Source organism: Choloepus didactylus, chromosome 12 (genome assembly GCF_015220235.1).
Source record: "Choloepus didactylus isolate mChoDid1 chromosome 12, mChoDid1.pri, whole genome shotgun sequence".
In the NCBI taxonomy this organism is placed as follows: Eukaryota; Metazoa; Chordata; class Mammalia; order Pilosa; family Megalonychidae; genus Choloepus; species Choloepus didactylus.
Window position 1 is genome coordinate 41465512 of NC_051318.1, and position 15714 is coordinate 41481225.

The 15714-nt window shown below is 43.3% G+C and overlaps 1 protein-coding gene across 4 annotated transcripts in view; it reads left to right on the top strand.

The window, feature by feature from the left end:
* The first annotated feature begins 6662 nt into the window (after positions 1-6662).
* Positions 6663-15714, top strand: part of ABCC4 (ATP binding cassette subfamily C member 4) — a 278085-nt gene continuing 269033 nt past the window's right edge. For 2 of the 4 annotated variants that reach the window (XM_037800386.1, XM_037800387.1), the window contains exon 1: positions 6666-7175. In XM_037800386.1, the coding sequence (XP_037656314.1) occupies positions 7102-7175 (74 nt within the window). In that variant the 5' untranslated portion in view covers positions 6666-7101. Of the gene's footprint in view, positions 7176-9122; positions 9160-15714 lie in introns of those variants that run through there. The other 2 variants (XM_037800391.1, XM_037800388.1) reach the window with 2 other exon arrangements.

A 15714-nucleotide genomic window follows, 5' to 3' on the forward strand; every position in this document is an offset into this window, starting at 1 on the left:
TAAACTTGTACATAAATCTTTGTTTACACTTCTATTTTTTCCTTTAATAATCCTATAAATGGATTTACTATAAGTGAAATTATGGAGTCAAAGGGGATGAATATATTTAATGCTCTTAATTGCCAAACTATTTTCTGAAAAGGCTAGTCTAATTTACACCTTTACCAACAGTATATCACATGCCTATCACACTTTGTCTTCAATAGCATTGGGCTTTATGCTTAACATTTTTTTTTTTTTCTAATTTGATAGGTGGGAGCAGAGGTTTGTTTTAATTTGTCTGTAATTTTGTCTTTACCTATTCTTTTCCTAGATTGTGAATTCACTGAAGACAGGGACTTCATGTTAGGTTTACCCTTTTTTGGGAGGACATCTTAAAGGATAGCCAAATAAAATATATTGACCCAAACAGGCCTTTGTGAGGAATTTTATTTTTTTATGTCAGTGTTTCTCTACAATGGTATCACAGTGCACTGCTATAACTGAGATCAATTGGGAAGGGTGACACAAATAATTTGTTACTAATAAACTTCTGAAATCTGAGAATGACTTACTTCTTTATATAAATTAGAGCACATTTAAGGTTATTTCTGTAAAAACATGACCCTTACTGACTTGCTTTCTCAAGTGGGAAGGAAATAAGAGATGTAGGGCCCATCCATTGGGTAGGGCAGCACTGTCATTAGAAATAGAACATGAGCCACTTGATAATTTAAAATTTGTAGTAGCCACATTCAGAAATGAAAAGAAACAAGTGAAATTAATTTTATTATTTCAAACCTACATGGCCAAAATACAGAGAAGGGAAGGAAACCAATAAAGGGTGTGTTAGCCAGTAAGTTACTGCTTAGGCAACTGGGGCTCATCTTGCTGGGGAACGCTGGGAGACAGAATGATTCCAACCAGAGGCAAGAGAGCTGGGGCATTTATCCATCATCTTCCCGTGCATCATTGGTTGAGGGTTGACTCCAGGAACTTAGGGTCCAGTGTGCTCCCAAACTCAGGAAAAGGTCCTTAGGCAGAGAGAAGCAGAAAAGCAGGAAGCTGCCTTAGTCCTGGACAGGTACCCAGGGGATTTGGGTTGGGAAGTGATACTTCTGCTATAGTAGATCACATAATCTAAGTAGGAATCCAATTAGCTCTTGAGACCTCAAGGACTTGATGCCACCAAGGCTCTCCTTTATACTATTCTTCTTGTTCTTTATGTATTCCCAGCTTCTGGAGCTGTTCTTGGCACATAGTAGATGTTTGATAAATAGTTGTTGACTATATGACTTTCCTCTGGGTACCTGCTTTATTCTTTCAGGCTTCTCCAGTAAGTGGCAGACATGGGCTACTAGCAGTTATAGGTCATATTCGTATAGCTGCATGATCAGAGATGGAAGTGTGGTCTTACCTTCCTTGCTCCAACAGACAATCCCTAAGGAAGAAAGCTAGTTGGCCTGGCCTTGGCGGTGAGCTTGTCTCGGGACCAGTTTCTTTGGACACAGGTATCCTATGACTGGCTAGATTTGAGTCAGGTGCCTGCCCCTGAGGTTATACAGTGGAGTCTATTACCTGAGGTGTGGTGATAGTGCAATAGTCACCATATTTAGAACCGTGGATACCCTATGGGAGTATATTTAAATTTTAAATGTCATTTCTGCCATATATCTTGGTGGGAAAATGCTTGAGAACCAGCACTGTCTTAGCTGAATCATTTTAGTACTGCATTGTGAGCTGTTCTACCTACTACAGAGTTAATATTTGATGTTGACTATTTGAAACTGACCCTGTAGAAACAGGCCATCTCGTAATTTATTGTTTGCAAAGGCTCAAGTTTGCACCATGTCCTGACGGTTTCTTTGGGAGTGAGTCATCAAGTAAAACAATGTTGAATCTCTTCCCAGATGTTCTCCCCGCATCCCCATTAGAGTCAATTTTTATGAAAGGTTAGAAACTTTATTGGCAGAACACCTATTTCATACCTTTCAGGTTTCTGAATGGGGTCCTGAATTGCTAGAGTAATACTCTTGCCTCTTTCTCTCTCCTTACTCACCTACCCTACCCCCTTTTCCCAGGAGTTTAGAAGAACTGGGGATGCCCCAGTACACCTCTTCAGCAGGTCTTCCTTTTCTCAATCTGCTGCCTGCAGAAAGGCTGCATTCTGGTCTGCTCTCTGTCTACCGCAGCCCTCTCCCTCCTGGGGGAGGTCTCTGGTTGTCTGCCTCTGCCAGTAACCAGGTAGGTTAAGTCTATCTATTTTAGGGGTAAAATATTAGCAAGCTCACTTGTCCTCAGAGCTAAGCCACACATGTGACCCATCTTTCATGAGTTACAAAGCTGGTATCTCCATCTGTCTGATTCCTGTGTCTATCTCACAACTGGTTCTGAATTCAGGCAGGAAAAAAATTAGTTTTTAGGTAGGAAACAGTTAAAGAAAGTTACCTGTTAATGCTGGCTATGGAAGTGGAGGTATCTAAAAAAGAATTAAAGGTCCTAGCCAGAAAATCGAATTTGAAGAAGAACTTGCTTCAGTTTTTCATTATAATTTATTACATATTATGGAGAATATTTTACTTAGGAGTGGCATTCATGAATTTGAGTCTCAAACATCTCCACACATGATCACAAGTGTCATATCATTAGAGTGCCAGAGCATTACAGTATTTGTATTATATATTAAAATGTTTGAGTCTCTGAAAACACTCAAATTATCAATTAATGTTCCTTACTGAGTTGTTTACTTACTTCTTGTTTGTAATGACACCACATTTACCCAGTTATTCAAAGTAGGAACTTCAGAACTCTTATTGATGACTTGGTCTCCTTACCTTGTTTTTCCAAACATTTAGTTGACAATAGTTACGAGCACCTACTAATTGCTGGGCTCTGTGATTCAGTCTAGAGATATGACCCAATCCGGTGGCTCCTCCCCCAGAGACCTCTCTGTTGATGTTTTTTGCTCCGTCCCCACTACCAGGCCCTGGCCCAGCTCCTTATGGCTCTTTGTCACTTTGTTGATGAGTGCCTCCACATGGTCTCCTTTCTCCTCCTTCTAAATCCATTTTTCACACTGATGTTGGCTTTCTCTTTCAAAATATAGAAACCTTTCATGATCCTTTGTGTTGAAAGGATACAGTCCCATCTCCCCCAGGGTGGCTCACAGTGTCTTTTCTCACCTGACCACTACACCATGCTCCCAGAGTCAACCCCAATAACTTGCTTTCAAACAACCTATTGTAATCAGACATAGTTGTGTCATGTTTTTGTGTCTTGCTTGTGCCTTTCCCTCTACATGGAACTGTATCCTCACTCTTTTGACTCATGACCATCTGATTCTTCGAGTCCTATTTTAGATGACATGTCCTCTAATCATCTCAATCACCACCACCCCCCCCCCAAGTAGAAATGCTCTTGCATTTCATGCATTTGATTATATGTGGGGAACCAAGCTTTTCATGTCACTTAGACAATGTCCGGGGTGGTGACCTGGAACGCTGGGTCACAAGCTTGCATGGAACGCCATTGTAGGCACGCCCTGGAAAGATGTGTGTCTTGTGACTATGACAGCAGTGTTAACCATTGACCCCAGATTGTTCCTTCTTATCCGCAGCAGGATGTAAAGATTAATATCTGAAAGACCCTGAATGCTTTTGATCACGTAGCGTAGTTTAGCTTTGCGTAACAAATGAATAAATAACTGGAGCACAGGTACATCAGCACCCACTTGGCATAAGATGCTGTGGGTCCCCTGCTCCCTTAAATCATAACTTTGTGTCTGTGTCTCATTTCAGCGTCGCCCTGTCAGCAACAATTATAATACTCAGAGAGGATTGTGGGAGGATGGTAGAGTATGGAGCTCCAGGACTCAGACCTTCCACCAGAACACCTGTTAAACAGGCAGGAACTGTCTGAAACAACTATTTGGAAACTCCGAAGGCCAGAAAAATACTGTAAGGCATCCAGGGAAATGTGGGAGCCAGAGGCTGATAAATTATGGTGAAGAGCAGTAAATCTTTCCAGTGGCTTCCACTGCCCACCCCTGCTCTCGCAACAGGCTGCCTTGGGGTCCAGTCCCTGGCGCTCACTGGTGACAGAAAGGGACATAAAAACCCTTTTCCCCAAGACTAGGGGTGGGCACTGCCAATCACTGATCACAGCAACTTCAGATTGCTGGGGGCATGGCTCTAAGGCAGGCATTGGTTCAACCTGCCCCAGGCAAAGGCCACAGGGGAGGAGAATTAAAGATGCTGGCTTCCACAAGGCTGCAGGGGACAGTTATTTGCAGGGCTGCATTTGCTGCATTCATCAGAAAGCTCAGCTTTGGGGAGCTGTGCAAGAAGCTCTTGGCACCCTTCCTGATCCCCTCCCCAGGATATTTTGGAGCCCGTCTGTACTCCCTTCGGAAGTCCCTGGCCCTGTTTGGGCTGGGAAAGACTGACTTGGGAAAGTCCTTTCCTGGGTGACCCTCCTCCCAGAATTTGCCCTCCAGGCAAAAACAGCTTGAGACAGCAAAAGGAATATAAAAAACTATAGAGGCAGACAGTCTGGGATAAAGGCATGCCATCTTCAAATACCCGAGGGGACAACCAAACTCCTATAAACAAGGGAGCTCCAAAACAACTAAAACCCAGGACAAGACAGAGGACCAGAAAGACAGGGAAAACCCTGTCTGCTTCATTCACTTTGGGCAGACCTTCCAAATAGGAAGGCTGAAACTCAAGAAAATCTCTATCTTCTCACAGATTGGTTACAAAATCAAGAAACAGATATCCCAGGGAATAAGTCCCAGAGTACAAGACAAACAAAGAAACAGAAAGTGATGGCCCATCCACCAGGAGTGGATAAAAATCCAGAAAATACTAACAAAAAAAGAATGTGGATATACCAAACAAGGCTTTTAAAAAATGATCTTAAAAATGCTTAAGGAGATGAAGGAAAATACAGAGAAAGAACTAAAGGATATCAGGAAAACAATGAATGAGCAATGTGAGAATCTTAGTAAAGAGATTTTAAACAAAAATTTAGTAATTAGAAATTAGTAAAGAGAAATTTAAAAAAGAACAGAACTACCAGAGTTGAAGATAACAAGGACTGAAATAAAAAACTCCCAGGAGGGTTTCAAGAGCAGATAGGAGCTGGCAGAAAGACCAGACACTTAAATGAGTCAGGCTGAGAAGGAGAAAGAAAAAAGTATCATAAAAAGTGAAAACAGACTAAGACACCTCTGGGAACACCATCAAGTGTACCAATATATGCATTATGGGTGTCCCAGAAAGAGAATAAAGAGGGAAAGGGGCAGAAGGAATATTTGATTATAATACTCATACTCTTCGATGGTTACTGTGCACACATAACTCTCCACCTAGCCCAGTGCTTCTCAACCCTGGATACTCATTAGAGTCACCTAGGAGCTTTTTTTTTTTTTTTTTTTAACAAACAAACAAACAAAAACCAATAAAAAATGAAGGCCCAGGTACCAACCCTGATGAAATGAATCAGATTTTCCTTACTGAACAACTCAAGGGCAGAAACTATGTTTGATAATGTGCATGTCTTCAGATAGCATATACTGGGTATAATACAAATATCTAAAATGAAGTGAGCCTTTAAAAATTTAACAACTTTTTTTGACATATAGTTCACATATTATTCTCTCATTTAAATGTTTTTTTTTAGCATATTCACAGCAGTGTGTAACCATTACCACTGCTATCTAATTTTCTAATTATTAGATAAATTATCTAATTTTCGAATTTTTTCATACTCCAACCCTAAAGAAACCCTGTATCTATTAGTAGTCACTCCCTATTCCCCCAACTACTTTTCTAGGAAACCACAAGTCTATTTTCTGACAGTATAGATTCGCCTATTCTGAACATTTCATATAAATGCAATCATAAAATAGTCTTTTGTGTCTGGCTTCTTTCACTTGGCATAATATTTCAAGCTTCGTTCAGGTTGTAGCATGTATCAGTAGATCAGTTCTTTTAATTGTCGAGTAATATTCCATTGTGTGTATATGCCACATTGTATTTATCCATTCATCAGTTGATAGACATTTGGGTTGTTTCCACTTTTGGGCTTTTATGAATAATATTTGCATACAACTTTTTGTGGGGACATGTTTCCATTTTTCTTGGGTTTATATTTAGGAATAGAATTGCTGGCTGATATGGTAACTCTGTTTAACATTTTGAGCAACTACCAAACTGCTTTTCAAATCGGCTGCACCATTTTACATTCCTACTGCCAATGCATGAGGTTTCCAAATTTTCCATCTCCTTGCCAACACATTATTTTTTGTCTTTTGATTATAATATTGAACTATTTGAGGTCAGTAAACAAATACAGACAGAGATCTTATGACATCTTCCCCATCTTTGCAGTTCTATAAAGATGATATGTTAAATCTTGGGGCTGTGCGAGATCATGTGTTTGGCCCACAGGTTGGAGAACCTTCCACAATACCCTCGTTTGGTCTTGGTGGGGGTGGGGTGGGGAGGGCTGCTAAAGCTGCTTCTGGTCTTCTTAAACTGGCAGCCTAGGGGGCGTTTCTGAGAAGCAGGAGAGGGCAGAAGCCGGCGCCTCCGCTCGCTGCTTTGTGTGTGGGTGTCCTGGCTCTGATCTTGAACTTCAGTAAAGTTTGCGGTCAGGTCCCAACACGTGGGTGCCTCTGCACCACCAGACCTCTCTCTCAAGCGGGCTGACTGCACCGGTTCTCCAACGCATCCAGCCACCCCGGATCCCCCTCGCCTCCCACTGCGCGCAGACCCCAGGGCCGCGCTCTCAGCCTGTATTTTAGCCTGCCATCCCTTCCAGCTGCACCACCCGGTGGCCGTCGGCCGCGCTCGGACATTGCACGCGGCTCCTGGGTCCCAGGGAGCGGGCAGTCCTGAAGGCAGCTCCCGGAGGCCGCGCGGCTGGGAGGCGGGGACGGGGCGTGCCGCCGGAGCCCCGCTTCCGGAAGTGGGTGTTTCTTTGACTCCCACGCAGCGAACTGGCGCGGCGTTCGGTACTCCAGCAAACCACCCGAGGCCTCCCGGAGTAGCAGGAGCGACAACCGCCGTTGGAGCAGCGCGACCCCGGCCTGCAGCCGCTCCCTTCCCGACCGGCAAGATGCTGCCGGTGTACCCGGAGGTGAAACCCAATCCGCTGCAGAATGCGAACCTCTGCTCGCGCGTGTTCTTCTGGTGAGCAGCCCCGCCGCCGCACTCCGCCGGTGCCTGTGGGTGCGATGCCCTGCCCTGCCCCGCCCCGCCCCGGCCATCAGTTTCTCTTCTCCCGCCGCTGCGCCATCCCCAGCCGCGGAGGCTCCCTCCCTGGGCTCTTGCCTCCTGCTTTGGGTGTCTCTTGGTGGTGGGCGGGCCGGGGGTCCGAGCGACGGGAGCGGTTTCCGCCTGTGCTCCTGGATCCACGCCGGGGCTTCCTGCCGCCGGTGGGGCCGCCCCTCGCGGCTTCGCTGTCCGCCGCGTGGCGCCCGCTTGCGCCCTCGCGTGCGGCGCGGCCGGGAGAGGAGTCTGCGACTGCGGGGCTCTGGATCGCGGGAGACACGTGGGGCCCGGGGACCTGGGAGGGCGCAGGGCACGTGCGGGTCTCCCTCTCTCGGCTGGGTGCCTCGCAGCCCAGTCCGCCTTCAGTGCCCGGGAGGAGGAGCCGCAGGACGTAGGGACGCGGAGAGCCGAGGCTGCCTGAAGGTAGCAGTGCCTCCAAGTGGGGAGAACGGACGGGAATCCCCAGGCTCTCACCCAGAGCTGGCTTCCCGCGCACCACTCAGGAATTCTCAGTTCTGAACTAAAATTGCACATTTAAAAAAATCTTTTTTAAGTAACCATTTTAGGAACAGCTTCCTTTGTCTACTCTGATCCAAAGCCTAATTAGTGCCCTGGGCCAGCGCCACCTCCCAATAGTGTCCCCACCCCTTCTGATGGTCCTTATGTGACAGCTGCCTTGCAGCTCCACCGGGCTCCCGCTGTGTCGAGTGTCTCTTGGTGACCGTGTGTGTCTCTCACTGTAGTTCTGTGTCTGTGTGTGTACCGTGGCACCTATTCGTGGCAAATTTCATGGGGGTAAAACAGCACCTTTAAAAAAAATGTAATGAATAGGAGCAGTAATCCGAAGCAAGATCTGCTTTCACGTTTTGCTGGGACACCCATAGCCAAGACTGGAGTATGTCTTTGACCAGCCCCTTTCCCTGTTGCTAATAATTTAACTTCTGCTTTTGCCACTTTTGAGGACCACTCTGAAACCTTGTGGAACCAGGTCTTACCGGGATCTCTAGCCCTCAGAGAAGGATCCGTGATCTTGGTTTAGCGGTCCTGCCAGGAGTCCTATGAAGGGTGGCTGAGCTGGGAGGAACCCAGCCCTATCTGAGTAAACAAGCAGGTGAAGAAATGGGGTCAGAGGAGTGAAGCTTCCCAACTACAGGTTTGTAGTGGGTAGTTGTGATTACTAATTAGGTGGACCTGAACCTTTGGGCTTTAATTGCAGGTGGATGATTATTAGACCTTTTGTTTCTTATCTCTGCCCTTTTGTCTTTTCCACATACTCTGATGACTAATATTTCCTTTGTTTTAAAATGGGAAAGACTAGAGGATCCCAAGGGGTTGAGTGCGCCCACTATTGTTTTAATTGTGGTTTATTCACAACTCTTGGCCCTTTGGTGGCCCTTCTTTTGAGGCAGGGGAGTAGAGGAGGAAGGACTATGGGTGTGGTTCCCATAAATAATAACTTGAAGGTAGGCAGAGAGTCTCATTAAATTCAGGCAGGGCCATGAACTCTTGAAACACTTGTGGATTTTCAAAATGTAGCTGCAGGGCAGAACTGAAGCAATAAGGACAGTGAAAGGTAATGACTAGGGTAGGTTCCCAGCTGAAGAGTAAGGTGCTATTATCTCTATTTTATATATGAAGACCCTGAAGCCCAGAGAGTTTTAAGTTGCTTAGGATCTGACAGCTAGTAAGTGGCAGAGCAGGATTCAAACTCAGGAGGTCTGGCTCCAGAGCCTGCGCTGTTTCTTTTGCGGTACCTGTTCTTAAATGCCCGGAGAAGGCTATTTCAAATACACTCTTGCTCACTGATGCTGTAGTTTCTCAAGGGAAATTCTTGAAGTTCTTCCTGTTGGTGATGATGAATATGAAACGTCTAGTACCATGCTTTAACGCAGCTGTTCTCAAGGTATGGTACTCAGACCGTCTGTCTCAGCGTCACCTGGGAGCTTGTCAGAAATGCAAATTCTCTGGGACCCACTCCAAACTGATAGAGTAAAATTAGAAACCCTGGGGGTACAGGTTAAACAAATGCTCAAAGTGATTTGGATGGAATCAGAATCAATGTGATTGAGAACGACTGGCTGCTTTAAGCATCTCCTCCTCTTGCCACTGTGATTGCATTTTATACCTTTAAAAGAGGGATAGGACATTATTAAGACATTTGTGTACAGTGATGGCTATCCTATACTTAACTTTCTGCCTTTCAAGAAAATTTAAAGTCTCTGGCACTTAAGTGATTTTTTGTGTATCCCTCTTGGCTGCAAGCAGGAAAGCTGGAATGAGCCCAGCCAGGAGGTGGCTGCCAGGTAACAAGGCATACCTTGTAGAGAAAATCTACTATTCCTCTTCTCTTTGAGTTTTTGCTTTTCTTCTCAAATTCCGTCTTTCTGAATTTGTCAACCAGTAGGTGCCTACCCAAATGATGCCAATAAACAGCTTACTGACTTTCATACAAATGATGTTACTGGGATTTTGGTGTTTTCATAGCACAGTTTGGACTTGGGGTCTAAGGAGTCATATATTATGATTATTGGTAATGGTTGTAGATTTTTGAAAAAATTTTTTCTATAGCTATAAGAAAATTAAAACTATAGGAAAAGAGGGAAGGGATATAGATGATTTATTTCTATTAGCCAAATATATCTACTGATATTTTGGTTGTTTCTTTTCAGTCTTTTCCCCCCTGAACTTCTTTATGCATACATATACATGCACACATTCACCCCTTTTCTACAAAACTGTAAATTGTTTTGAATCCTGATTCCTTTTTTATTTGATTTTCTACAGTTAACATTTATTTGTGGTATTCAGGAAATTGCAAAGCATGATATTTTATGCTAACAGTTTGTGCAGTCTTTCACTATTGTTAAACACGGTTTCTTTCTAATAATGATGTAATGCATTTCCATGCTCATATATTTTGGTGCATCTTTCCTAATTCTACATTCCCAGAAGTGGAATAAGTGGGTAAAAGTGCAGTTGCTTTCCAACAGTATTAGACTGGTTTGTCCTTAACAGCGGTCTGTGTGCTAATTTCATTGTTGACTTTGGGTACTGGATTAAATTTTTTTTTAAGTTGGTAGATTAAAAATGGTACCAAACTTGAATTTATTTGGTTATTAGTGGGATTGAACTTTTTAATATTTATGAGCTATGTATTTGAATCATCTATTAAAAATTTCTGCATTTTTTTCTATGAGAATTTTTTTTGAAATAACTTACATTATTTTTCCAGTTTTTTATTTGTCTTAATTTTTTTCAGAAGTTTTAAATTTATTTTTCATTAATTATATTGATCTTTCCTTTTTAGTTTCTCCTATTGCTTTTGTTCTTAATATATCTTTTTAAATCCTGGGATCAGCTACATCTTCCTGTGCATTTTATTTCAGCTATTTTATTGTTTCATTTTTAACAATAAAGGCAGGTAGAATTTCTTTTGATATTTGATATGACAGCCTTTTTTTTTTTTTTTTTCCAAAACGGCCCATTTTCCCATCATATATTGAACAATTCCTTTTCTTCCCCATAATCAATCGGGGAAAGAAGTGGCCTAGATTATGAACGTGTCCAGCTGGGCCTTGGATGGCCAAATCCCCTGAGAAGCAGTGGGCGGCCTGGCGATGCCCTCGCTCCCCTGCTGGCTAGTGCTTAGGGCTGCTTTGAATCTCTTTGCCCACATGTTGTCCTTTAGCAGTGCTGGACCTTTCCCCAGAGAAGGGCATTGAGGAGGATCCTTGGGTCAGATATGCTCAAACCACGAGAGTCTGGTTAAATCCTTGCTCCCATGATGCTGGCCACGTCTCAGTCGATGAACTATCGGCTTGCGAGGTGTGTGCTGTTTTGGAAACCGCCACTGGTGTCAAGATAAGACTCCCAGGAGACATGTCTCAGAGAAAGCTGATGACATGAGTGGGAAACAGATGGGTTGAGTGCAGTGATGGTTCGGAGAGGGAGGCTGGTTGCCTTCCATCCACTGTCAATAAATATTGACAGTGAATGCATAGAAAATATTCTAAATTATTTACTCTTGCACCATTTTCAGAACATCCTATAAGAATCTCCCTGTTATTATTTTTCATTAACAGTTGGAAATCCATACGTAGTTAATGGAGGCTGGGTTAGCTTTCCAGGACTCCGTCTCTGGCCTGAGCCAGTTGCCCTTTCTTAAGCACTCCTTTTGATGGGTTTTGACAATTTATACAGTAACTACAGCCCAAAACAAGACATAGAACACCCCAAAGGTGTACTAAAATTCATTACTCATTCACTATAGCAAAATAAACTGTAATAAATTTTATATGTTTATCTCCTGTAACTTATTATTTTACCCCTCTCTTGAGAGGTGTTAATTAGTATGTCCATTCAAATGTGTCAAGTGGATCGTTTGTCTTTCTGAGTCCCCCAGGTGACACCCCATTTTGTTGATGCCTCTCCCTCCTTGAGGGGTGTCTCCCAGCCTACAACAGCTCTGCTGTCACCGGTATGGACCCGCAAGGCACAGTATGCAGTAGAGCCTCATCTTAAGTCTTGTCTGTTCCTTTTTTTTTTTTTTTTTCCTTTTAATTAAATTCAATTTTATTGAGATATATTCACATACCATACAGTCGTCTATGGTGTACAATCACCTATTCACAGTAACATCATATGTTATGCCTTCATCACCCCAATCTATTTTTGACCCCTTTCCTTACACTGAAAGAATCAGAATAAGAATAAGAAATAAAAGTAAAAAAGAACACCCAAATCATTCCCCCTATCCCACCCTATTTTTCATTCAGTCTTTTTCCCCGTTCTTCTACGCATCCATCCATACACTGGATGAAGGGAGTGCAATCCGCAGGGTTTTCACAATCACACTGTCACCCCTTGTAAGCTACATTGTTATACAGTTGTCTTCAAGAGTCAAGGCTACTGGTTTGGAGTTTGGTAGTTTCAGGTATTTACTTCTAGCTATTCCAGTACATTAAAACCTAAAAAGTACTATCTATATAGTGCGTAAGAGTGTCCACCAGAGTGACCTCTCAACTCCATTTGAAATTTCTCAGCCACTGAAGCTTTATTTTGTTTCATTTCGCATTCCCTTTTTGGTCAATAAGATGTTCTCAATCCCACGATGCCGGGTCCAGATTCATCCTCGGGAGTCATTTCCCACGTTGCCAGGGAGATTTACACCCCTGGGAGTCAGGTCCCATGTAGGGGGAAGGGCAGCAAGATACCTGCTGAGGTGGCTTAGGTAGAGAGAGAGAGAGAGGGACACATCTGAGCAACAAAGAGACACTCGGGGAGACTCTTATTGCCTGTTCCTTTTTGACGAAGGCAAGGAATCCTCACCTCTAACCATGACGATGCTTCCGTGAGCTTTCCTTTTTGTGTGAGTGCCAAGCCCCTGCAAATATTTTCTTCTGCTATTTCGTGATGATGGATAGTGTAATGGTGGATGACAGTGGTGCAGTGGGAAGATCTGGACTTGGGAATTGAGTGGATTCAGGTTCTGGCCTTGACCCTACAAATTCTGTGTGGCTGTATGCAAGGGAACCTCTCTGAGCCTCAGTCTTCTTAAAATTGGGAGATTGGTATCCTCTTTTCAGGATTGTTGGTTGGAGATAATAGTTAATGCAATGCACCCAGGACTCAGAGGGCGAGGTTGATATGACCAGGGAATGGCTGGCCATGGGGTTCCAACCTTGTATGGCTCTTAATAATTAGAATTTATTGACTTCTTATGATATGTAGAGAATGCCAGAAGGTTTGTGGGAGGAAAGATAAAGTCTTGCCTTCAGGGAGGTAGGAAGATAAGTTTAGACCCATTTAAAGATTGATAATTGTAAGATATCTTTGTATATGTACATACATAGAGATAACTGAAAACGGAAGTCCGCAGAGAGCAAGCATGACATTTCCTTAGATGTTGAGGGTCATGTGTATCTATTTCAGCAGTGTTTTCCTGGTTTGCCTGTTAAAAAAATGCAGACTCAGGGCTCCATCCATCCCCTCAATAAGCTCACACTTATTGACTGCTTCCTTTGGGCTCAGAATTTTGATCAGTGTTTTACATGTAGTATCTCATTTAGTCCTCAATCTTATGATGCAGGTATTATCATACTATTTTTTTTTCTTCCTTGTGGGTGCTCAACAAGTGGCTGCACTGGGGACGGGGAAGGGGACTCTTTCTGCTGGAGATCTTAGAGGTACTGGGTCCTTTCATCTTTAGAGTAACCTCAAGGGTGGCATTGTTCTCATTTCACAGGTAAGAAAACTGAGGCTAGAGAAACCAGGTAGTGTCTGAGTTAACCCAGGTTGTACTTGATGGAGCTAGGAATTGTGTCAGTTCTGACAGATTTCAGAGAATGAGCTTGGGCTGTGGCCTCCGGGTCAGTGTATTTCTTCACCCTGTGTCTTGTCCCGGTCAGACAAGGATTCTTGGATCCTTTGAGATAAGGAGGGGTAATTGAGTGGAAATCTCACACCCGTAAACTAAAAGCTTGTGGGTATAAAATTGCTCTACTAATAAATTGCTTTTATTTGCAAATCTTTATTGGTGTGTCTTATCAGTCAAGATAAGACTGAGATTATGTGATAAACCCAATTGACCATTTCTTTTAATGCTTTTTTTTTTGAAGTGATTCTTCACCAATTAGGCAGCAAACACTGTTCTCTCTAAAGACCAGGCAAAAGGTATGTGCTGTTTTACATAGTAGAAGGGAGATTTTTCAGTGGCCTGCAACTGTAGATGAAGCCTGAATATCGGTCTCAGTGTCACAGAATTCCAATGTGGCATTTACAGGAATTCCTAGAGCTCATTTAACAGTGCCAGTTTGTTCAGCTGTAATATAGAGCTGATTATACATTCTTAATAGATACTAACTGATATAGTATATGTAAGTTGCTATCTAATATTAAGCCCTCAGTAAATGGAGATAATCAGGAATATTGTTAAATTCACCCTTTTATTGTGTCTTTAGTTATTGCCTTAAATGTCAGGTCTTATTTAAATCTTTACTTATTTACGCCTTTTTATTTGGTTATTTGCTTGTTAACTCTGAGGGCAGAAACCAGTGTCTTACCCAACTTTATCTCTTAGTACCTGGCTGAGCTCTTGGACTTAATAGCTTAGTGAGTGATGTAAATTATTACTTTAGTCTTAACCTGAGTTTCTCTAACTTGGAATTGCTGACACTTGTACCTCAGAGAGGAGCAAGTGAAACTTTGGGTATTATGGAAAGCGTGCTCTGGTCCACCATCTTGCACTTGTTAGCTGTGTGCCCTTGGTTAATATACATAACCATTCTGGGCTTCTGTTTCCTCTTCTGCGAGTTGGGAATATTAAATCTCCCAGCATGTTCCAAAAATTATATTTAAAAATAATGAGGTTTTCTAGACCTATTTCCAACCCCCTCCCCATCTCCCATCAAATGAGGAGTCATCAGGGAGCCAATGTGGAAGTAGTGCTATGTGCAGTACCCATCTCTGATAATGGAGAAGTGACCTGTTAAAACTGTTGATAACTACTGCCCCACAGAAATTAATATCTATCAAAAAAGAAACAAAGGGAAATTTAATTTACACCCAGAATTTGGCAACTCTCTGTGGAAGTACCTTGAAAATCATAAGGTGGTATTGCCATGTCCCCAAGGAGTCTTCTAGAAGTAGTGTCACAGCAGAGCAGCATGGCTGACTGGCTTCTCCTAGCAAGTTCCCTCTTATTATTAATAGCTGCACTGTGCCTGGTGACCTAAACTTGCAGCCTCAGAGTTATCTGTGAACATGGGGGATACTGGTCAGTGACAAAGGGAAGTCAGCCAGTTGCCAGCTCCTGACTGGAGGTTATCAGTGAAGCCTCACTGCACCCAATCTGTATACTGCAGATTTCTTTCTAAAGCACCATGTTGCATGTGCTGCTTTCTACTCAGAAGCCCTTGAGGGCTGCTGCTTTGGCATTTGCTCTCCTCAGCATGGTTCCAGCTTAGCTTTCCTACCTTCCCAGTTATCCGTTGTTCCTGGGCGGTCAGTGGACGATGGCTTCTCTCTGATCACCCCTCACATGTGCTCTCAGCTCCCTTAGCCCATGCTGTTTTTGTCCACAGTGCCCACCTCTCTGCTCAGCTGCTGAAATCCTCCCCCAGACCCTTGAAGTCCTTTATTCAAAGAATGTGCACTTCCTATATGTTGGCTGCTGATAGAAAAAAAAAAAAAAATTACATAGTGCTTAGTGTATGCGGGGACCTATTCTAAGTGCCTTACAAATATTAGCTTATTTAATCCTAAAAACAAACCTGTGGATAGGTTCTGTTATTATCCCATGTTCACACAGCTTGTGAACGCAGAGCCTAGATTCTAACCCAGGTAGTCCTTGCTCTTAGCCACAATGTAATGTTACTTCCCTGGGTCCCAGGTGCTAGGGATAGAGTTGCCTGTGAGCTGAGCCCTTGCCCTTAGGGGCTTACATTCTAGTGGGAGACAG